General features: G+C 43.1%; 1 protein-coding gene across 3 annotated transcripts in view; it reads left to right on the top strand.

The window, feature by feature from the left end:
- The window catches only part of dlgap2a (discs, large (Drosophila) homolog-associated protein 2a), a 174,405-nt gene that overhangs the window by 24,874 nt on the left and 126,089 nt on the right, over positions 1-23,442 (top strand). For 2 of the 3 annotated variants that reach the window (XM_037071444.1, XM_037071443.1), the window contains exon 1: positions 22,490-22,873. Coding sequence is in view for 1 of the 3 variants with exons in the window: in XM_037071440.1 (XP_036927335.1) it covers positions 266-424 (159 nt within the window). In the remaining 2 variants the exon portion in view is untranslated. Of the gene's footprint in view, positions 1-265; positions 425-22,489; positions 22,874-23,442 lie in introns of those variants that run through there. The other variant, XM_037071440.1, reaches the window with a different exon arrangement.

The following is a 23,442-nucleotide window of genomic DNA, read 5'->3' as shown; positions in this document are numbered from 1 at the left end:
TTTGGTAACTAATCGCCTTGATTCCACAAAGAAAAGGGAGCAAAAAAACAAAACGTGTTATGTGGACTTGGAAAAAGGGCCTACAACTGTGTCCCCAGGGCAGGTCCGTGGGGCCATTGCTGTGAGCCATCTGGTACCTATATAACCAAAGCAAGCATTTGCCTGTGATCCTGTTTGTGATATTCATTAGCATGATTTCAAGGCGCAGCAGGGATACAGAGAGTGTTCAGTTTGGGAACCTCAGAATTGCGTCTGTTTTTTGCAGATGACGTGGCCCTGTGGGCTTCATCGTTCTGTGACCTCCAGCACGCGTTGGGGCGGTTTGCAGCCGAGTGTGAAGGAGCCATGATGAGAGTCTGCACCTCCAAGTCTGAGGCCATGGTTCTCTGCCAAAAGACGATGAATTGCCCCCTCCAGGTTGGGGGTGAGTTTTTTTCCCCCGAGTGAAGGAGCTTAAGTATCATGGGGTCTTGTTCACCAGTGTCAGTAAAACGGAGTGTGAAATAGACATGGGATTTGTTGCGGCATCAGCAGTTTGGCAGGTGTTCCACTTGACCATTGAGGTGCGGGGGAAGCTGAGCCAGAAGGCAAAGCTTTAGATTTTCTATTTAATCTACATTCCAACCCTCACCTATGGTCATGAGCTCCAGGTAGTGACTGAAAAAACGAGATCATAGATATAAGCAGTCACAATGAGTTTCCTCCATGGCTAAGCTCAGCCTTAGGGATAGGGTGAGGAGCTCAGTTATCTGTAGGAGCCTTCGGGTCAGGCTGGGGAGTTTAAATTATTTTTTTTGGGGGGGGGGGGGTTGGAAGCCCTACCTTGGAGTAGGGCCAGTGCTCCTTCATGTCAAAAGGAGCCTGGTGAGGTGTTTCTGGCATCAGATTAGGATGCCTCCAAGGTGCCTTCCTTTGTATTTTTTATGTCCAACTGGGAGTAGACCCCGGGGTAGACCCAGTACTAGCTGTAGGGATTATATATTTCGGAATCTCCCAGAAGTAGCTGGAAAGTGTTTGGGGGGGTAGGAATACCTGGTATACCCCACTTAGCTGACTGCCGCCACAGTGACCTGAGCCCAGATAAGCAGAAGAGTATGGATGGATGATGGATGATCTGGCATGTGGCCTTCGTGCCTATTCAAAAAAATTCCTTTCTTTGTAAAATCAGAAAATTCCAGGTCTGGTGCAGATTTGCATCTTGACGACTGTTGATCATCATGAGATTTGTCAAAAAATATTTGAAGTTTTCATCGATTAATTCTTATTCCTATACTTTGATGATCCCATGCCTTTTCCTTGAGCACAACCAACAGTTCAGTTCCTACTTATTCTATGAAATATTTGTTCTCTACAACCTTCATGTTTTTCAGACAATGAACTCTCATGACTTAAGTCTGGACTTAACTTCTTTAGCACCAGCATGAGGTTTATATTCTCTGGTTTTTATTGGGTGGATTATTGTGTTTTTTTCCTACAGACCTGCATGTCATCAGGGGATGGATTGGAATAACTTTGACCCCTTGTCATTTCATCCAGTGCCACATCATTTTCAGTTCATACATACTGTTTTTGACCTACCTGCAAGACTGATGACATCACCACTAGCCTCAGCTGTACCTGTCATCTTATTACAGCTGCACTTATTAATTCAACTAAGATCGATAACAAGATAAACCTTATGTTTTGTAACCATCAACATGCTAGTATTGCCGCTGTGAGCATCCTAGCATAGATGATACTCACAGGGAAGCACGAAATCTGGTGCTTCATGAGGAGCTGAGTAGAACTCATTGTTAGATGCTCTTTCTTGAATCCCACCCTTCATCAAGCTGAGCACATCTACCTTGTTTACCTTGCAAGGACCAGAAACATAAAGTCACCCTGTTACAAATCACGCCGGCCTGAACGCAGAGGCAAATATTGGTTTTCTTGGCGGAGCAGAGGAAGAGCTTGTGAAAGCAGCACTTCTCCTAAAGCAATAAAGGCCAGACAGTCATGAAGACAGATGGAGGTTATCGCTCCCATCTAGCGTGTCCGACGGCGCAGGCCCAGATAAGGCCCTGCTGGGACCACCACAGGGGGAATCTCACACAGGGCTCTCATTAAAACGGCAGTAATGGTGTTTCACAATCTCACACCTGCCTCAGCAAAATGTGGCTGTGGATTTGAGAGAGAGCGAGACGCAGTCCATTAATGTTGATCCCCAGCTTTTGTCTGCCTGCTGTGCTGCATCATAGCTAATCAGTGTATTACACTCTGTAGCCATACACACCGCCATATGTTTAAGATTATCGACAGACGACGCTTATACATCAGTGTGCCCAAATGGTGTGGTGACATCTTGCGGAGGCGTCTGCATAAAGGATGCTAATAACACTTCCCTGCTAATGGCGGTGGGTAAATGCCCCATGCATCATAGCGTATGGAAAGTTGGCTGTGTTCGGCGTCGACAGGTAATACGCCCAAGCTGGGGGGATTGATGGCTCTCTGTTTGACAGCCTGGCATACGGCTCTCATCATAATCAAAAGCCAAGGTGTGAGAGATGGAGGTGATTGTGAATTGAGCGATGAATGTGGCTTCAGAGGCACCCGCTTCATATTCACTCTGCAACTCACTGCATCACAAAATGATCAGCTCAAGCCTGCTTTCATCAGACGGCGACATCTTATCTCGGGCCTCTTTTTTCAGTCAATGTGACGCAGATTATGTAATTCTGCAGCCCGTCATCTCCTCAGCTCCAAAACAGTTTGAACCGACTGTTGTTAAATGACTCCGCAGCCTGTGCCTCACTTCATGCAGCAGCGAGTACGGTTAACAATCAACCTAGTTATTTTGCCCCTGTTTATGATGTATGTGTCTGTGGCTGGAGCGGTCTCAAAGCTGACAAGCTTTGAAAGCGCTTCAAAGTATTTAAAATGGTGTTGGAATATGCAACAGTGAGTAAATTATTGATAGGCTTGTCTGAAAATGATGTCCGGGTCCAGTGTTGGAGTCAATACATAAAATCCTGCTTTGCTGATCTACAATTCAGATGATAAAGGAGTGGATGTGCTGCAAGTGATGCTAGCCCCCAGTGCCACTGAATTAACATATGACTCAAGACACTCACAGCGCTCTCTAGATATGTCTGTGTGGATGCCGTATGTGTGTGTTTACTCTGTTTTTGGACATTTTATCTGTTGATTTTGGTCTGGGAATGAATTAGCCTTCAACTGGAGTTTGGCATCAGATTAAAATGAAGTCCTTAGTGCCAGTTCTGATTCAAGTATGATTGCATGTTGTACAGTAGCAGTGCACACTGTTTAAGTCTATTTGCCTCTGTAAGATTGCATCTATACAAGTGGCTGTTTGCTCCAGTCCTCTGTTTTCTCACTGATAAGGGCTGAATTTCTGAGTGAGACCATGAGATGGTGCTATGTGCCTAAACTGGGCTCTTTGCTGTAGAGATAAAACACATCATACTATAACACACGGCGCAAGTAACACCTCTGATCTCCAACTTGAGTCGAGAATGCTGACTAACGCTCTGAACTTTGCAATTTTCCCGCTTTTGTGTATCTGATGTTGCTGCAGGTGAAGGACTCTGCAAGGGTGCAGGGAACCACAGCTCTGAATAAAACCTCTTTCACCCACTTCTTTCCTCTTCAGACCCATAATAAGATTCACCTATACTGCTTAGCATTCACCTATCGTGCACTGTGAGTCAGCTTATCTTTAGTCTGCACAACTGAGAGGGTGAATCTCCGGCTGCAGCGAACAGGCCTTTTGCAATAGATTTACATCACTTTCTCGCAGAGTGGGGCACCGGGGAGGAAGCAGCACTGGGATGTGGGCTAGTGGAGCGGACCGGGGACCCGTGAAGCGTTCAATCTGTGCGCCATCACAACGCATCAGCTGGGCACCTCAGCCCGGCGACGAGCCTGCGCACACAACAGGCGACTATTCGGAGAGGTTTTTAGCAGCCTGCCTAAACACTGCAAGGTCAACGCTAGTGGAGCAGGAGGCAGAATTTAAACAGGCTGCCAGTTCAGTGATTGAAACAAGGCAGGAGGGGTGACAGGTGGGAGGGTTTTTGTACGTGCCTGATTCTTGCATCGGCTTTAAACAGGTCATAACCTTTTCTCAGATGTCCCGTGAAGTAAGGTTGTCAAACGTGTCGACACTTGGATGTTTGAAGTGGCAGTCTGTAAGATATGGCCATGATTGATTAAGGAACATTATCAAGACAGTGTGGGAAACCACGGTGTGTTAGGTAAACAAAGTAAAGTCACAAAATATCAATAAGGGAAATATTTTTTCCACTTTGTGCTGTCTGAGTTTACCAAACTAAGACAAGCTTAATTTCCTCCGCAAAACACGCTTCCTTCCGTCATTCAAAATCGGCACAAACAAAATAATGCTCCAACTAAACCCAAAACAGTCTCAGTTAGTCGTTCCGCAAGAACCTCTGGTTTATTATTCATAGTGTTTTCACCACACATTACAGTTTCCAATGTTGGTACACCTGGAGTACTTGCAAAATTGTGGCAATTAATCATTGTAGGAACACCCTTTATTACCATCAAGCAGTCCCATCAAGTGACCTGAGTAAGCATATATCGATGAAAGTTCATTTGAATACTTTAATTATTAATAAGCTCGGTGGCGGGGGAATTCCTCGCTGTAAAGAGTAGAGGCCAGAGTGTAACAGTGTAGGCACCCCAGGTAATTAGAGAACGCGGGGCTGACTAACATCTTGTAGCATCCTCCGTGTCTGCAGCCCTCACAGATTTCTCTCCTCAGATTTACCCGAGGCAAAAAAAAAAAAAAATACATTTTGTTTTCTCACTGATAAGAGAAACACAGATGTTTTCTGATTTAATCCCGTAAGGCTTATCTCGCCATACCAACCAGGTACTGCGGTGCATCTGCCCCAGTTGTAGGAATTTCTGGAAATCGTGGAGAATTGTTCTCGGAAAAATAGTATGCATAGACGGGATCACACATCATCTCCGGCTAGTTTGTGTGATGGAACAAGCCTCCGTGCAGGGGGAACATGAGGATGCTGGAGACAACTGTAGCTGCCATTCATCCATGCTGGCCAGAGGCCCAGAGAGGAAGGAGGGGACAAGGGATGAAGAGTGCTGGCTTGGCTGCGTGGGCTTTTGGAAGGGGAAGAGAAGAACTGCGTGGCTGAACGCTCTAGATCTATTTCTTCTTTTTTCGACTGCCTGATACACCTCAGTAAAGTGCCGCGGCAGAAACCCATTTTCAAATCATTGCTTTTTACTAGGGGCAGCTCTGCTCTTCATCTTATCTACCACTTCCTTTTCCTCAGCCCCGTCTGTTTTTTACCTTCCCTGAATGATTTACACATACACTGCCACTCAACTGTCTCTTTTCCCATTTAGATCGTTCTGCCGTGTTTTGATACTCACACTGAAAAGTGCGCTCGGCCCAAAGACGTCTAAAATGGATCCCGGTTTTTTGTCACACTGTCACAATGCTTGTCAAATTCATCCATAATGCATGGCGAGCCTTCCGGATGCATGCGCCGCCTTCTTTGTCACTCTAAACTTTCTCTTACGCTCATGTCATCTTGTGCCAACTTCTTTCCTCATGGGGGAGCTGTGATAACTTATTCCAAGTCACGTTAGAATGAAATCCAACCACTCTTTCGCCTTACAGCATGACACACGGCACACACTCACATACTTGCTCTCGCACAATACATTTGACCCCTGAATGAGAATCTTAATTGCAGGAGAGTGATCTTTTGACCGCCTGTCTTTGTTTTTCTGCCGGTGCCGGCAGTGTGTGGCAGATAAAGTGGCTCCGTTATCACAACCAGCTAAAATTTGAAATTGAAGGATTATAGTAAGTCCTAGCAGAGTGGCTGCCCTCTTCGCTGCAATTTTTCATGGATTTCAGCATCCCTCTAACTTTGGCTTATGCCAAGGGAATTGTGTCTCCACTGCAGATGTAAAGGCTTTTTGTTATGGAAATCATTGGTGTCAGGGTTTTGTCAGGATGAAAATGTGTACGCACATATTTGTACGCAGGTTTTTTTTATCCTCCCTAAAGATCGCAGCCAAACCCCTGGCACTCAGCTCCCAAGATCTTTTAAAAGATTACCCCTTTACTTAAAGCCAGACTCAGCCAGAACTCTGACAGAAATGTACATCGTGTGGTAATACTGTTGGAGTCGTGCTGTCTGGTTTGCCATTTGAGCTGTGAGATGAACAGGCGGATCGGCATGAGAGCACAGGTGGGGGGAGAGACAGAAAAGGGAAAAAGAGACGGAGGAGAAGAATGAAGGAAAGACAGACTTTGAGGAGGAAGGCAGGTCTTTCAGGCACAGCTCGGTGTGTTGGACGGCAGCTCAGAGAACAGGCTGACACAGGGAACGAGCGGCGATGCATTCGTGTAAGAGCTTTAGATTTTCAACCAGCATCAAAGCAAGCAGCAGGCATCCTGAAGCTACCAGCGTGAGGGAAAGAAGTATTGATCAGCATGTGAAATATAACCTGACATTTAAAATGATTACACACACTGTAAGTATTTTATGGGATGACATTTGAGTCAGATTGAAACTGGATTTCTGAATGATAAAGAAATCAGCTTCGCATAACGTTTTTTTTTTTTTTTTTAAATGACAGCCTTGAAATCAAAAGGTTGCCAAGACATAACATTGTTACGACTTTCATTAGTGTATTATCAACTGAAACTAAGAATCATGGTGTTTAGTTACCTTAGAATGAACCTTTTATGTCGGTATTTTTACAGTGGCCCCTGAATGGACGACCCAAACCCAGGGGTTCTTTTTTGCACTCTTAGTTGCGGCTGTACAGGATGGTGAGACGAGGGCAATCTTGCTTGGAGTAATCTGCAACCTGACAGCCCAAAGGCCACTAAATCTTCCAAACTGGTCCTTTAAAAGCATTTAAAAAAAAAAAAAGGTGTACCGAACAGAAAACATAATGGTACATTTCAAACCATAAACTTCACTGGTAGAGTTAAATTATTTTCAGTTAATATAAAACAAGTATTAAATTTTTGATTAAAAGTAGCTGCCAGATATATGAAAACTGTCATGACTCCTGTTTGTGTTGTCCTTGTATCTGGTTTTTGGTTTTTGGGTTTTGATTCATGTCCTTTTTTCTACGTCTTGTTGTGTTTTGTTTTTCCATGTCTTGTGTCTCATGTTTTGATTTTTCCATGCCCTCATGTGTCCTTTAAGTTCTCCTATGTTCTCCCCTCTGGCTCCCTCTGTCTGTTGTCTTGTTCCCTCCTGGTCTGTTCCTCTGTGCTCCTCCCCCTCATTATCACACCTGGCTTCCTTCCTCCTCTCTCCTCACCTGTTCCTCGTCATGTCGTTAGTGTCTGTGTATTTAGTCTCTGTGTTCCACTCACTCCTTGTCTGGTCATTGTTTTCTGTTTGCTACTGTTCCTTGCTCCTGTTCTGTTTGCTAGGGTTTGGATTTATTTTGCATTTTTTCCATGTTTGAGTTGAACTTTGATTTTTTTCTTTGTACTTTGCAACTTTGCCTGGCTGTTTCGGTTGTTATTTTGCTTTTTTGTCCCGTTTTGTCTGCCTTGGTTTTTTGCATTTGGCTTTTGCTATATTAAAGCTCGCTTTTTGTTCCTTTTTGTTCCTTATCTTTGCCTCCCGTGTGTAACTGCGTTTGGGTCCATCTTCCCCTTCCATAGTCTTTCCCCTTTAAAACTCCAACCTGACAAAAACTCAACGTAAAAAGCTTTCATTTGTATTTGAATAACATTAAATGGAGTAGTTTGTGGAGTCTGCAGCGTAGTTTTATGAACACGATTCTTTATTAATTACCTTTTCACCACTAATCAATGCATCTTTATGTATAAATGTATCTGTCATTTGCTGGCCCTTTTTTTGTTTCCCTCTATGTGATGCAAGATACAGGAAAGCTTTTACCATCCATTATTTATATGTACAAAGTAAACTCTGCTCCACTGAAGACATTTCTGGGATCACTGGTGTGCGTGGGTTGGGGGTGATGCAGGGTTGTGTCTGATATGGCCATGTTCATGTCGTTCTTAGCGCATCATAATTAATGTTGCTCCGGGACCATCATTTCAATTTAGGAGAAAGCTCAAACTGCTTCTGTTGTGGCTCAGTGGGATTAGATGTAGCTTTCTCACTCAGAGGACAAGGTTTGTATCCCTTTTGGAACAGATTATTATATTGTTGACGCCTTTTTTATATTCTTTAGTTTTTTGTTTTGCTTATTATTTTCTCTTTCTTTCTGGTTTTCTGTTGCTGTTTGATTAGGTTAAGGGAACTGGGTTTTGAGGCTTTTACTACCATTTTACAGACGCGTCTTTCAGGGCGCTCTTTGTGCCAACTGCGTTAAAATAATACTCCTCCTCCTCTTCTTCTTTGGTTTTCCTGGCAAGCTAAAAACAACACCACCATCCACTGTATCCAATATATAACATCATGCTATTCCCTGACGGGTGCCCTGTCCTAAGTGAGTGGGAATGAGACGCACGGCTCCAGAAAATAGAAAATCAATATGTGGCCAATGTTGATATTGTGGTGCACCGCCACAAACAAATTAATGTGTGGGAAACACTGCCATAAATGCATAGGGACTTGGTGCCCCACTTCTTATTCTTCTGCCCCTGCATCTCAGATCTCAGTGTATTTTTTGTCAGTTAGTACTTAAAAAATCATAAAAATCAAACCTTTGAATAATACCAGCTCAGGCGATATATCACTCAGGCGTTTGTGGAGGCAGTTTGACCTGGATTATTCATCATGTTACAAAATGTCATAATGACATAATAGAGTAATAAAAGCTTTGAGCATTAAAGACACATGAAACACTGTCGGACTAGTATGCATAGCACGATGTCTGACCTGAGCTCGTATGTTTCTGATCTACGCTGTGTGTCAACAAATCATTTTCCATGTTGTCTCAGAAACAGCGGCGGTGGACCGAAGCTCTAATCTTTAATTGAACTAATGAAGCCGTGGAGCTGTGGCTCAATGAAAAAGGTTTTCCTCCTCATCGAGGTGCAGATACTGGCAGAGGGAATTAGCAGCGGGGGGAACTTTGATGACAGTCTGCTCTCTTCCTCTCTGTCCTCATTCACCCCCGGGAAGTTCTGCATTATTGATAAAAACTGAACTCACAGGGCTTTCCCCAATCCCAGGCGGTCTTTTCTCACACTTGCATTCCTTGGGAATGGCTGAGGCTGGAGTTAATGCTCTTTTATCTGGTGGGAGCATGGAGGAGACTTCCACGCTGTCCTACAGACTATTTCTTATTTCAAAAAAAAAAAAAAAAAAAGAGTGCATCTCTTTGTCTCTTAATCTACCCATCGCAGTGTTTTATCTGCAACATATTCTAACGACAGCTCTAATTAGTTTATTTTCCTCTCTTGTGGCGCAGACAGGGGAATATTAAAGGTAATGTACACTTTGGAAAATAAGCTGAATATCAAAACAAGTAGTCACAAACTCTACGTCAGATTGCGTTGAATAATGGATGAACTGTGCAATATTAATATTCCTATTCTGATCTTTTCATTTCTTTCCTCTTCCAGACTGTTTATAAATAAACAGTAGTTACTATGCATTGGTTGCCTGTAGAGGAAGTTAACAGTTTCATACATGCACTATGTTTATTTGAAATTTCTTCGTACCAGTAATCTAGTCCTGGTTGATGCAGCGGTGACATGCATACACAAAGATTCAAAACACCCTCCAGCTAGGACATATGAAGACATCTTTACCCACCCTAAAAGCTGTCCCTTGTTTGTGGCCATGCATGCAATACGGCTTTATACAGTGGATTACAGATTACATGCAGCTTCCTCTGCAGCCACACACTCCTTTTTTTCACACCACAAGAACTGTCAACACACTTTAGCATGGGAAATTGTTGAAGTTAGCCTTTAAGTGTCAGCTCATACCAGCAGGCCCCTCCAAGTCTAGCAGGAGGGAACGGAATCAACATAATAGCACCTCTGCCTTTGTATGAGCTCAACATTTCTCTTATTCTCCGTCTGTTCGTATATTCATCTATTCTTGTTTGCCTCTGTGAAAGACTCTTGTGTTATGTAACGCTTTACCTAAACAAGCGGAGCGGTGGAGCAAAAAACTTTATCATTTTTTTTTCTCTCTCTTTTATACTTTTGGCTCTATGCACATGTGCTGGTAATTGTGTTCTAAAGTGGAGGCCTACTACTCCATCACTGTCATAGCCATAATCACTGTAAATGAGGCCCCCACGGCTACGATTGCTGTGCAATACACTCCAAATACCTAGTAGCTTAAGAGACGCAGGCTTAGCTTGATGACTTCCTTTTTGTCTTGCCTTAAGACCTAAGACTTTAAGAATCAGCAGAGATTACAATCAAAAAACTTTTTAGGAAAGCCCCCTGAGGTTATTTACAGAGCCGTACGAATATTGTAAGTCCCTCTGTAATAGACTATAGAAAGGATAACAAAAAAGCACCAAAGTGTGCTGGAATAGGAGTTTGTATTCCGATGCTGCTTTTACATCCTCCCACTGTCGTGTTTCCTATGAAGCAAATGAATTCACCGCCGAGCTCTGCATATTAAGAGCCCATTTGTATGCCGTACGTCTCCGTTTGAATAATTTGATGTTTTGAGTTTTTACCCATTGTTTGTCCCAGATACTTAGCAAAGCAAGACGTTCATTTTTTGGAATTAGTCAGCACATAATTGGCGCGTTACGCAGTAGAGTGGTCTGACTCAACTGCGCTTGCTACAACAACAACAAAGAAAAAGTGTGCAGCATCTCTGTGTATTTGTGGAGTGTGCTTTTTCATGTTAACCAGTGTGATCCTTGTGTCAGTATGTTCTGCGCGGCTGGTAAAATCCAGTAAGTAGGCAAATATACACAAGATTTAGCATGATGGCATGAGGAGGGATGCAGAGATTATGTGGGGCGATCTAGAAATAAAAGGGATTTCTTTTTCATCACTTCCTGTAATATGGCTACCAAACGGTGACTTCAGCCTTTAATGGAGATCCCTGTTTCTCCCTGAATATGCTGTGTTCAGCAAGCAGGAAGGTGACATTTTGCACTCGCAGCTAGATAAACAGACTGGGAGACCGGTGTGGCGGACCGGTGCTATAATGTTGTTTTTCCCACTCAGTAGAATTAATTTCCCTTGTCACGTGCTGAAAGGAAGCTTAATTCTATAAACAACACAAACACACAGATACACATCATATTACCGTAAATCCAGCTCATGGGGGAACACACATGTCTGCTTGTATATTCCTCTGTTGCCATCAGGGCCAGCTGGTGTGTCGCCGCCGCGTTTTTTGTCTTTCAAATGGCGTCAGAAGGAAGCAGACCGTACAGAAGCCACATGTGTACACAGTTCCGCCGCAGTAGGTCGATCTGATTTAACGCGAGCGCACTTTGTTTTAATTTTCTTCGGTAAACATCAACAGATGACCCCTGATCTGTCTTTGTGTCGCAGCGCCAGATGCGGGGCTGAACATGTGGAAGCGGTATTTTCTGCAAGAGGGGCTGTAAAATGAGACAGAGTCACATGCTAATTACTCGAAGCTAATTGCTGCTCTGATAGGAATCTTTCACCCTATTGGAAGCAAGGAAGTGAGAGCAGTTACAAGGATACAAAAAGGGTTCTATTTTTTTTTTATTGCATTTTAATTCTACCCTTCACTTCACGGTATTGCAGTTCTTTCGTAACATGACAACTTAAAAGTGTGGTATTTTGTGTTTTTTCGTTTTCCGTTTTTTGCGTGTGTTATATTCTGTAGGTTCTTGTTCATGTAAAAGATGTTAAGAGTTAAAAAACAAACAAACAAACAAACAAACAAAGTGTGTGCCAATGGGAACTCCTCTCTCCCACAGACAACACTGCTCCTGAAGTACCCAGAACACCCCATGACTTTAATTCTGTGTCATTTTGTCATTACACTATGTTACACATTCACATAATTTATGCCTATATGCACTGTAGAAACGAAGCTTACCGGAAGTTGAAAACATGACGGAGCCGACCGGAGACAAGGTGAGCAGTGCTGGCTCTGGCGTGTATTTTTTCATTGTTCATTTTTTTTCATCCCTTGACCCAATTTTAGGTCAATTGGTAAGATATTGTGTTTATTTGCATATATTTCAGTAGTCACATTATAGGTTTTTTTTAAAGTATTTTTTTGGCCTTTTTATGGCTTTATTGATTGTTAAGCTGAAGATCTGACAGGAAACGGGGAGAGAGAGGGGGAGTGACATGCAGCTAAACGGCGCCCCACGTTATAGGTGTTGTATAAGAAGGTGTTTGGGTTGCTGTGTTCAATTTAAAATGCTATTTAGTCAATAAATACAAACATCGGAGTACCTGACATATAAATGTGACAACTTTGATTATGACATTTTTCTGGATGATTAAATTGCTGGGGTAAAATTGAAACCAAGGATAAACGGTGTTAGTAAGGGTTAAGTTAGTTATCTCACCTGTCACTGTGAGATATTTATACATTCTAACCAGTAGTTGCCCTCATTCGTTAAGCATTTGATCATTTTGGTAATCACCTCACCAGAGAGGTTAGACCTTCAGCCTAACTGGCTACTAATATGATGAGAAAAAACTTCAGTTCATGGGCAGTGAGGTAGTGGCTTCAATGCACAGTTTGGAAGGACAGTGTACAATCAACTCTTCCAAGTCGAAAGTATAAAAAAGAGCCATAGTGACCTAATGTTAGCGCAGCTGACATGATTATCACAGTTACCAAAAAACACTGTATAGAAAAACAAATGGTAATTACAAATTGCATCCTGTATAGATTCAGAAAGGTACAGTGGATTTTATCTTTTAGCACGGGATGATGCAGGGTGGGCGGGAGCCCTGTTTATAGCAAATTAACAGGTTGGTTCAATCCATTCCTTACACCTTATGCAATTTATCTTTTTGGAGAGGCCAAAAAAAAAAACACCATTCAAAGAGTTGCTCCTCTACAGTCCTGTGCACACTGCTTCAACGCCAAAATCTTGACAGGCCATCTGTACCAAAATAATGTTGATTAGCTGAAGTATGATCGGAAAGTAACTGTTCATGGGAGGAGTTAGGCGAGCTGTCAGTTCCTAAATTCTATGACTTCATTTATATGTGTGCCCATGATGACCCAGGCTATGGAAATCACTTTTCTAATTCGTTCACTTCATTCCATTGGGGATGTTTGGTATCACGGACTTGAGACCAGTGCAGGAATTATTCAGACCTGTGATAACGAGACCCCGTGTGCATAATCTCCCTGATTTGCCCTTCATTGAGCACGCAAGTCTTTCCCCCCCATCTGAATGAGATAATTCACACTCATTAAAATCTACTACGCAGTGCTGCACAGTAGCCCAGCTTGTGAACATAAAGCTTATTGAATTTCAATGCAAGCGCCATTCTTCTCGCGCGGTGCCCTCTTTTCATTAAGTTCGGCTCTGGTTCCACAAAACCCTGCGACATCTTGGGCGGTGCAATAATCGCCATTGCTCACTCTCTAATGCATCTCATTTCCCTTTTCTCTCGCCGTGTTGTGCCATGGGAAATTATTCGTCCCTGTCACCTTTTCGCGGGCAGAATAACACCTCCTGACAGAATTTTTGTCACCATTAGCAACGTCCTTTCCCAAGGTTTGTGTCAGATTAGGGAGAAGTAATTGGCGACACTGCGTCATTTAAAACGAACATTTGGGCTTCCAGACTTGCAGATGGAGAAAGGTGGCCTTCCGGGAGATTGGAGGAGAAGCACATGCGCTTGGCATGACTGTGTGTGAGCAGGATGTATGGTTCAGTATGCAGTTTCACTGTCTGTGAAAATTTTTTAAACAGTTAATTTTTTCACCAGTTATGCTACATTCTATTTTCAGGGTAGAGTCTAAATGCCGTCATTGTGGCTCACCCATCTTAGTTTATCATCTAAGGTTACACCTTTTGCACAATTTGTATGTTGCCTAATTTCATTTTATGGTTCATTGTAAAGTAAAAACAGGAGACAAAAGCAGAAAGAAAGAATTTGAAACTGGTATATTTTTGGTGTGGCTGGTGCGCATCCACTGGAGAGTCAGCAACACACAGATGACTGGAAATGAGGGGGCATGAGAGATGTGGAGTGACGTACTTGAAATGGGGACTTTGTGGGTTACGGACAGTGCTTTAAAGGATAACATCACCCAAAAATAAATATTCAGCAATTATCTACTTACCATGCAGATGCAAAGTCAGGCAAAGTCTCTTCACAGCAAAACAGTGTTCTTCTTAACAACTGAAGAAGATCGGGACACTTTTTTCTTCTTTTGTACTTTTTAGAACGAGTCTCCTTCCACTTTCAGTCATTTAGGAGAATGCTGCAATGCTGTTTTGCTGTGAAGCTCCAGAAATGTTTTGTGGACTATGCAGCTTCATCCAACTTTCTATCTGCATGAGCGTAAGTAAATAATGACTGACTTTTCGTTTTTGTGTTGCATGCCTCAATTCTCTGTATTTTTTTATGTCTTTCAGAACCCTTTAAACTGACAGAGTGGCTGGCATTCACAAAATAATGAACTGAATCAAATGCTTTTCTGCGCACAGTCCATTTTTGTTCCAGAACCCAGATTACCAGACGTCTTTTTCTAAACATTCTCAAAGTTCAATTCTGTTGCGGTCTCAAGCTGCAGCTTAGTGGACAACAGGGTCAAACTTATCGTCCTACTGCATGTTGGGGGTTGAAGAATACATTTTTTTCCATTAAACCATGATGTTGAGAAAGACCAAACATAGCTAATGCAGTGGTAGAATAATGAGGCCTTGCATGTGCTGTTTCATTTCCTGTCATCTTTAAAACACAGAGGATTAACCGGTGTGACCTCAGCGGCTGTCGAATGAGAAACTTCTTTTCTGAATGTGCTGACCATTTGTCATATTTTTGATGATGCCACAAGGGAGGGGCCGGCACCAGCCCCTGATTTACACCTCTGATGTCTCCTGGCTGTAAACATTCACCCGCCACCATAGTGTTTTAAAGGACTAATGATTTAGATGAATCAGAGACAAACTGCTGAAGGTCTCCTTTCTGCTGGGCCACTGCCACAAAGCAGCCTGCTGAGTCAGGACTCTGAATAGGCAAACACATCATTTACAAAGCTCATCACAAACTGCACGAGAGGAAACGGGCCTTGAGATGGAGGTCCAGGTCTGATCAGGCGGTCCGGAGAGAGCTGGGCATTGTGCTGCAGTGTTTTTTTTTGTTTTGTTTTTTTTAATAGCACTTGCAGTGTTTGGTCAAACTATTCTCAAGAATCCCCTTAATGTGGTAAAATAAAAATATTCTATTTGTGCCGACAAAGGACAGGCGCTAATTGAATGTGAGGTGCTCATAATTGTCACATGGAAGACGACACATGAAGGCAAGAACGAATCAAATAGTTTTAAGGAACTCTTGAGAGACAGGGAACATAGGTAGAGAAATGCTAATGTATGCTAATGGGAATAATGATTATAGCAATGATACATTTGTATAGTGTTTTTCAAAGCTATAAGGCCATTTACATAGAATTAAAAACCACAATAAGCAACAGTTAATGAAATGTCATGCTAAAATAAATAGAGGCTAATAAAAAAATCAACAAAAACAAATAAACCCCTCCTAAAAAAACTTTGTTTATATAGCACCTTTAAAAACAACCAGGAGGACAGTAGAAGAAGACAATATTACAGAATAACATAGAGAGATAAATTGAATGATGAAAGCAATAAAGGACAGTAATAAAACAACATCACATAATAAGAATTAAAAAGGGATAAATAAATTAGGACCCAGGAGGAGTGAAGCCAAAGGTGAATAAAAAGATGTAAAGATGAAAATTCTATTTAAAAATGGTTTAAGAAGTGGTAAAATAAAAAAAGTTAAAAAAGCTAAAAAACAAAGGAAACAATGTGAGAGAGAGATCCTCTGGGAGCTCATTCCACAACTGAGGCACCCAAACATAAATAGCAGGGACACCTTTAGTTTTAAGGTTTCTCAGACGAATGTATGTACTAGAGGATCTCAGGGTAGATTAAGGCTCATGCAGCCATGTAGTCTAGCTAACCTTGCAAGCCTAATCGCAACAAAATGAAACTTAACAATGAACTATATTTCTCCACAAAGACACATTTTGTTGCTTTTAAATTGATCTTTAAATTTTTTCTTAGAGCCAATGTATTTAATGTTTTTGTTGTGTGAGGCCAGGGAAGAATGCAAAGCAGTAATCTTACCGCGATGAAATGGATGCACGAATTGCGGTTTCTGAATTCCCGCGAGATGACGGTGACCTGATATTTCAAAATTGACGACCTGATATTTGGAAATTTGCAGTGATCGAGGCAACCCTGCAATTGCAGCGATCCCTCTGAGCAAACTGTTACGGAGGGGAGGAGAGACTGAAAGATGTGCGCAGCGTGAAAGACATATGAAAACAGTTCTGTCAAATCCGCTCAGGCATTAGTTTTTCCACCACGAGGCTTTACCATCTGTGTGTGTTTGCACGTGTGTTCCACCTGTTTGTAATGCGCTTGCGGTCGGGGGGCTTTCGCTCGCACATTTGTCTTAGTTGGGTCTGTTATTACCTTTGGGAAAATCCATCACACTGCTTAATTCAGCCGAGTAATCACCTGCTCACAGTCATTTCTTGTGCTTTGCTAAACTGCGAACAGAACTACTTGGCATATTCAGCACGTTGTTTTTCTTACGGCTTAACCAGGCGTCATTCATCAAACCCTGCGACGACCCAGTCAGTGCGCAGGGAGGCCCGGGATATGAATGAGGGAGCGACGTGAGAAAAAAACATGGTGGGTTGTATGCTACCCTTTGTGGTTCATCCTTCTCATAGCCGGAGGATGTTGTGAATATGACAGACCACTCCAGACACTGTTAGTCCAGCGCCAGGCTCCTGTGTCTTTTAATACCGCTGTAAATGATTCAAACGCTCTGAAGCTGCCCTTATTCCCCAGCGTGGTAAGACTAGCTAAGACGTAGATCGATGCACCGCACTGTAATGTAGAGCTATTAGCGGCTGGTGAGGTTTATGTTTGAGGATTCCTTGTAAATACTGCGGGTGATATCACCTTGAACAAGTGCAGCGGTGTGTTCTGCAATAGATGCCCCGGTTACATAACGCACAGAAACAGACACCATTTGCAGAAACCACAAACAAAATGTAAGAGCAAATGAGATCAGAGAAGGCAGATAGACTAGGAGAGCTATTATCCCAGCTGCAAGCAGAGCCAGATATGCCGGGAATACAGACACAATATTGAATTAACTCTGGATCTGATTTGTCTGATGGACTTAGATATTTCCTCTTGGATACATTTAATGTCACAGTGGCTTAGCCATTTTGACATTCTGCAGGCGACACACACTGCGCAACAGGATCTAGGTTTGAAATTGTGACAAACGGGTGTCCTGTGCGGCTGGTAAACAGGTTGTAGTTAGGATGTAAAGGCGAGACAATGGCACAAGCAATCAGGCACTAGCTTGGTGAACTACACTGAAATAGGTGAATCCAGGTGAAACCTTTTTGTGACTTAGTTGAGATGGCACTGATTTTACATGCCAAAGTCAATTTACCAGCAACTGGGAGTAGTACTCAGCCTGTAAAAACTGTTCTAAAGTGGCTCTGGAGGGGCTTTTGTCAGCAATTTGTCAGCATTGTAAAGTGAGGGTATAGAATTTGAAAGACTTGCATTAAGCAGGCAGGAAGGCTTTGATGAAATGTTTTTTGTTTTTTTTTTCCTGAGCAGAATAGCAGAAAGTGTAAAATCCAGGCTTTTGGTATATATCTCTGCATACGCTGCATCAATTTTGAGCATGATATTTATTCGATGTGTCTCTCCCAAGTCTCTCAACATTACGGAAGGTCAATAGTAAGGAAGCAAAGACTTTGATGCAGCATACATCTGGCAAAAAATGTCAACTCTATCAAACGATTTTTAAAAAAAGTAAAAGTAAAAAAAAAAAGTTCTCATCCCGAAGAGTTATTTCCTGTTTGAGTTGGCGACAGCTGTGCTTAATGAAAGCCAACCTGCGAAGTGAAACAATGAAACGTAAGCAAATTAAAAAAAAAAAACGCAAACTGTAACTGTGGATTACATGTTTCTGGTGAATTCTTAATAATTAGTTTGAATTTCATACAGGAGTGGTGGGGTCCACCACCTAAAGTTCCCAGCAAACTGCTAGCGGAGCACTATTTGCACCAACATCGTTACCGGTTTGTTAGAACAGACCACTAGAGAGAGACTTGTCGTGAATATCGATTGGCATTTACAGTAGTCAATAGCACTTAATGTGCGTTACTTCCCCCGCTGGCGATCCTACGCCCAGTTTGACTGCAGGGAATACTGTACCGAGTTGGTTTTCCACTGGTCTTGAGGGCCTGAGTGGGCAAATATGACAAATATCTGCAAGGGTATGTGCTAAATACCTAACGCCTACATTAGCATTAGCAGCAGTTACAGAATACTGTAGCAACAAAGTTAGGGTGTTTATGGAGTTTCCTGATGGACAGCTGTCCATCAGGAAACTCCATAAACACCCGGGTACTTTTACTGGCCTCCATCATCGTGGTGGCATCCTTCTTTTATACATACATAGAAGCCTCATATGGAGTTAGACTTTGTTAACTAGGACAGGAGACAAATGAACAAACATGAAGAATTTAAATCTATATCATTCACAGAGAAATTTGAAGAGCTTTGACTCGAGGTGTGAATTTTGTAAACCTGTAATTCTGGGCTCAGTGCACATGCTCTATTTCCTGCGATGCTGACATGCTTTTAAAATAAGCAAACAAGACCTGCCTCTGCTTTTTCTCTCCATACGCTTGAGACACACTTGACACCTAGTGGACCTCACTGTGTGTGGGAAGTGTGTTGTTAAACACTGACAGACTGTTAAGAGCACATCAGTCCAGCACAACAAGACGGGTTAGTCATGTCTCCTTGCACGTCGTTTAGCCAAAGTCATTCGCGAGCAATGATAAGGAAGGCTGGTCGTTGACGAGGATGAATAGTTAGCAGCGGCTGCAACCTCATTACAAGGACAAACTGCGTCCGGCAGGAGGCTGATATCTCTGGCACAGCCCCACTCCTCTGTTTCCAATTTGAATAGGGAAGAGATGGGAATAATGCTTAATGCCTTTCCCTGCGTGGATATTGGCTTGTGTGGGACAGCGACCCGTGAAATGAATATTTTTGTGAGATGAGATTTGTTACACACAAAGAGGAAGGCACGCTCTTCCAGCCGACTGAGAAACCCCATGACTCGGGAGAGTAGCGCTATTGTGCGTTCAGGACGGCGAGAGCAAAGAGAATGATAATACCTGAGGAAAAAGGTGGAGGAGGTAGAGATCGAAATGACGGGCGAGAGGAAGAAAAATATCAGGAGAGGGGAGGAAAAGTAAAAGAGCAGAGAAATGGTTGATTAGAGTGAGATAACAGGGATTAGGCTTATATAAAATTAGATTACTTTGAAAGTAAGTGTTTGGACTTTTAATCTGATTGAGCGTATTAGACTGTAAGCAGTTTTGTATCATCAATAACAACTCCCAGCTGTAGCGTAATGCTCCTAGTGTTCATCAGCTCTTTTGAAGCTCCTCACATGGTGTTACGTATGGCCTACAGTTTATTTATGGCAGTACAGTGGCTCAGTGGTCAGGACTGTTGCCTCACAGTGAGAAGGCATCAGGTCAGTTCTCTGGTCAGTGCCCTCATGAAGGAGCTGGCTGGGCGCACGTTTGCTGCCCACTGCTCCTGTGGAATGGCTTAAACAGAGAACCTGTTCCACTGTACATGCTTGTATGTGACAAGTAAATCTTCTTCCTCTTTTTGAATATTATTGTCTCTTGAATTGCCAATCCACGATTTATATTTTACGTCTGACCTTATGCTCTGTGTTATGGTGCACTTCTATTCAAGGCCGATTCGATATGATTCAATTCACCACAATGTATTATATTTTTTTACTTTTGAATGATAATTGATAAAAGTTTGGTTGAAAGTTATTTCATACAACACTGAATCGGTAGTTCTGCAGCAGATTATGTCCTGCCAACCCAGGAGTCATTCTACATTCCACATGGCCGGTGAAACACCGGGTAACTCTTCTCTAAAACACTGCTGTTTACCTCTGTTCCTGGGTCAGTTACACCCTTATGAATAAGGTATTTTCCTTAAAGCTGTATGGGACCATGTCCCTGTTATTAAAACAGGGTGTTTTTCAACCAGGAGAAGCTAGGGGCCAGTTGGAGGTATGATCCCTGCTAGTGCTAGTGTTACTGGCCTTGTGTTGTGTTGCATATTTTATGATGCAGCTGCACATTTTGCACTCTTCTAATGCAAAGCAAACAAGTCAGCACATGCTACTCCAACATTTTCTACAGCATGGGAAGACTGCGATGGCGCGAAGCAGGAGTACGATTGGCGGGTTGTAGTGAGCAAGCAGACGTTGGGGAATACACATGATTTTGTCATGAACCAGGGTTGGATCTGTGTTTGTAACTGAGTCTCTGACTCACAGTTAAAGCGGGGACACCTTTTCAACTGTACCCCCTCCAAGCATTTCCCTTGTTGTGTTACTGATGCCGCCACAGTCGCAAGTCCCACCGGTCAGTGACTGCCTGTCCATTCACTCTTGGCTTCTGTCACTCTCACTTTCATCAGTTATCCTTTACACCTCTAATAATGCAAGCACTCAGTAAAGTTCAGTTCCATTTTACTTCAGACTTTTTACATCTCGAAACGACAGACTGTTGGTGAAGAAGTTGTGTAGGATGGGTCATCATCGCTTTCTGTTCTTTTCTGGGCACATCAAGTGAAAAGCGCTAGAGTCTTTCCCTGGCCAGCCGAGGGGACGTCCTGCTGGCTGCCTGCACATGAATGGCATGGAGAAAAAGTCTTTTAAACAGCTTTTAGAGATTTGGACCTGATGGATCAAATGCTGAACATATCTCTTTGAGCCAGTGTATCGAATGACCTGTAATACTAACTGAGACCACATCTTCAATGTTGCATTTAATGATAGTAATACTGATAGTAAGACATTTATTTCCGTGACATTTTTCAAAAAATCCCAACCTTGTGTAGAGGGTGATTAATGAGATACAAATGTAATATAGATAATGGGCCTTGGGCGTGATAAAGCTGGATATCAAAATTAAAATGTTTTCTTTTTTAAAAAAAAGGAGCTGACAAGTGATTTAGAGCAAAAGATAAAAATAGTGCTGCGCAAATATTAATCCAACAGGTATCATCTGATCTGTAGCACAGCCTCATTATAGACCCAGACAGCCCATCCCCTCCCCTGTCTCATCCCCTGTTCTCTCTCTACGTGAACAAGGCAGGGAACAATATCAGTAATATGCATGTACCCACCTTTCCGGTGAAGCAGAGGAATGAATTTTTTCAATGGGCTCATAAATCCCCGCTCTACCTGGTTGAGCGCCGTCAGGATGGCGCGGTGGTTGGCTGGCCGGCTCTCTTGGCCGAGACTATAGATCTGGATTGACAGCTGCTCCGTCCTGTCTGCCACTGTTAATCATTGAAGGATTTGGGCTGCCGGCAAAGCAGCTCTGCCAAGCGACCTTGAGCCCTGCTGGGGCCGAAGGACTCCAACTAAAAGCCTGCTCCCCTGTCGCAGAAAGCAAGAGGCACTTCAGCCAGGTGGCCCAATTGCCCCATAAGAGAGATTGATAGGTCGCTAAATGTGCCACATGGTCATAGTGTATTACTTTATATATATATATAAATATATATATTTATATATAACAAATGACATGATTTGAACATCCACTTGTCTGCCTTCTTGTTGCCACCATGTGGATAACTTGACCAGTTATGTAACTTCCGTGTACCATCGTTCACCGTGCTCTCCCTCTGTCACGAATCCATTTAAGAACATGTCTTTTACCTAAAATTCTAAAGATACGGGTGGAAACAAACCCTCTGTTTGCACGGTCACACATTATTGTTGAGTGATACAGCACCGGAAGGAGAGAATAAAACAACCAAATAACAAGCCGGTGATTTTCAACAGTAATGATGGCGTCATACTGGAGGAAAAAATAAAGACAGAAGAAGAAGCTGTTCTTGATTTGATGTCAGTTTAATAGTTTATCCACTGCGACACTGTAGATAAGGACACAAAAGAGGCTGGAGAATGGTGATGAATTTTACAGTAGCAGAGCGAGGACGGGGAGAGTAAAATCTTCGAGGACGATTGGAATGGCACTGAAAGAGTGGGAGAGTCTGCTCGGTGCAGTGTACGAAAAAAAAAGCCTCTTGCTCTTGTTCCTCTCCCTCGTCTCTCACCCATTCTCTCCATAACTCTCCATCTGTTCGGCCGAGGCGCTCAGCGAAGGAGCAGTCCTGAATCCAGACTCCGGCTCCGGATTTTTGCCCCAGCCATGCTGTTGGAACCAGCAGTAGCAGCGAATGCCTGTTTGGCCTGCCTCTCTCCTCTCTCCCCTCTCCTCTCTCCTCTCCCTCTCTCGCTGCGCGCCACTCTGCTCTGCTGCAGTGGATGGTCCTCACGGTGCGCTCGCAAACTCGTCTCAGTGGAGGAGACCTGAGCATCTCACTGTCGTTTTCCCAACCCTCCTTTTTTTTTTCTCCCCCGTTTCTAGCCCTCGTTCTTTTCGCCGGCCTCCCCTTTGGCTGCTCTCAGAGGATGAATGTGAGGGGAAAAGTCGTAGGATAGACGCGAGAGAAAAGGGGGAAGAGCTCAGGAAGTCTTTGATCCAACATCTCTTGCACACATGACTGTGTTATGTTCTGCTGTCTCCGGGTGACAGAGAAGCTTGTGCTCTTAGACACCTCCTGCTTTTAGACTCTGTGCCAGGTAAGTTTTTTCCTCCAGATCGATGTTTTATTCTGTGTGCTTGACAGAGGAGCGCCTTTTTTTGCTTGCTTCTCCCCCGAGGAGGGGTTGACATGTCCCAATGAGGAGATGGTATTTTGGCAGAAGTTGTGTGCAAACAGGTTCAACGTAGAGTATGGCTGACATATGGCATGCAGCAGTGTGTGCCTGTGTGCAAATCTGTGTGCCTCCGTGCTTCATAATAGAGCATTTGGGCTCTCCGAGCTTCCATCATGTTTGCCTAAGAGCTCTGCAATAAATTCTCATCTACTGCAGCAACTTGAAATCCTCAGCCCTTTGTAAATATTGAGGCAGGATTAGCTGTGTTTACGCTTTTTGTACAGTACACGATTTGCATGTTCCACACACTGTCACACATAATCTGATCTATATCAGGTGTCGGGGAACGGTGGGAGCCGCTGTTATGGTGCATTTGAGTCTCTCCCGAGTATTTTGGTGTATGCAAAAAAAAGTGCAGCATTATTATTTTTCTCTTTCCTGAGGGGAACCCTGTAGGCGTACTGTACGTGGAGTGCAGTGCAGCACAGACG

This window comes from Acanthopagrus latus, chromosome 16 (genome assembly GCF_904848185.1).
Source record: "Acanthopagrus latus isolate v.2019 chromosome 16, fAcaLat1.1, whole genome shotgun sequence".
Lineage (NCBI taxonomy): Eukaryota > Metazoa > Chordata > Actinopteri > Spariformes > Sparidae > Acanthopagrus > Acanthopagrus latus.
Note: the sequence above shows the minus strand (reverse complement) of the source record. Positions and strands in the feature narration are given on the sequence as shown.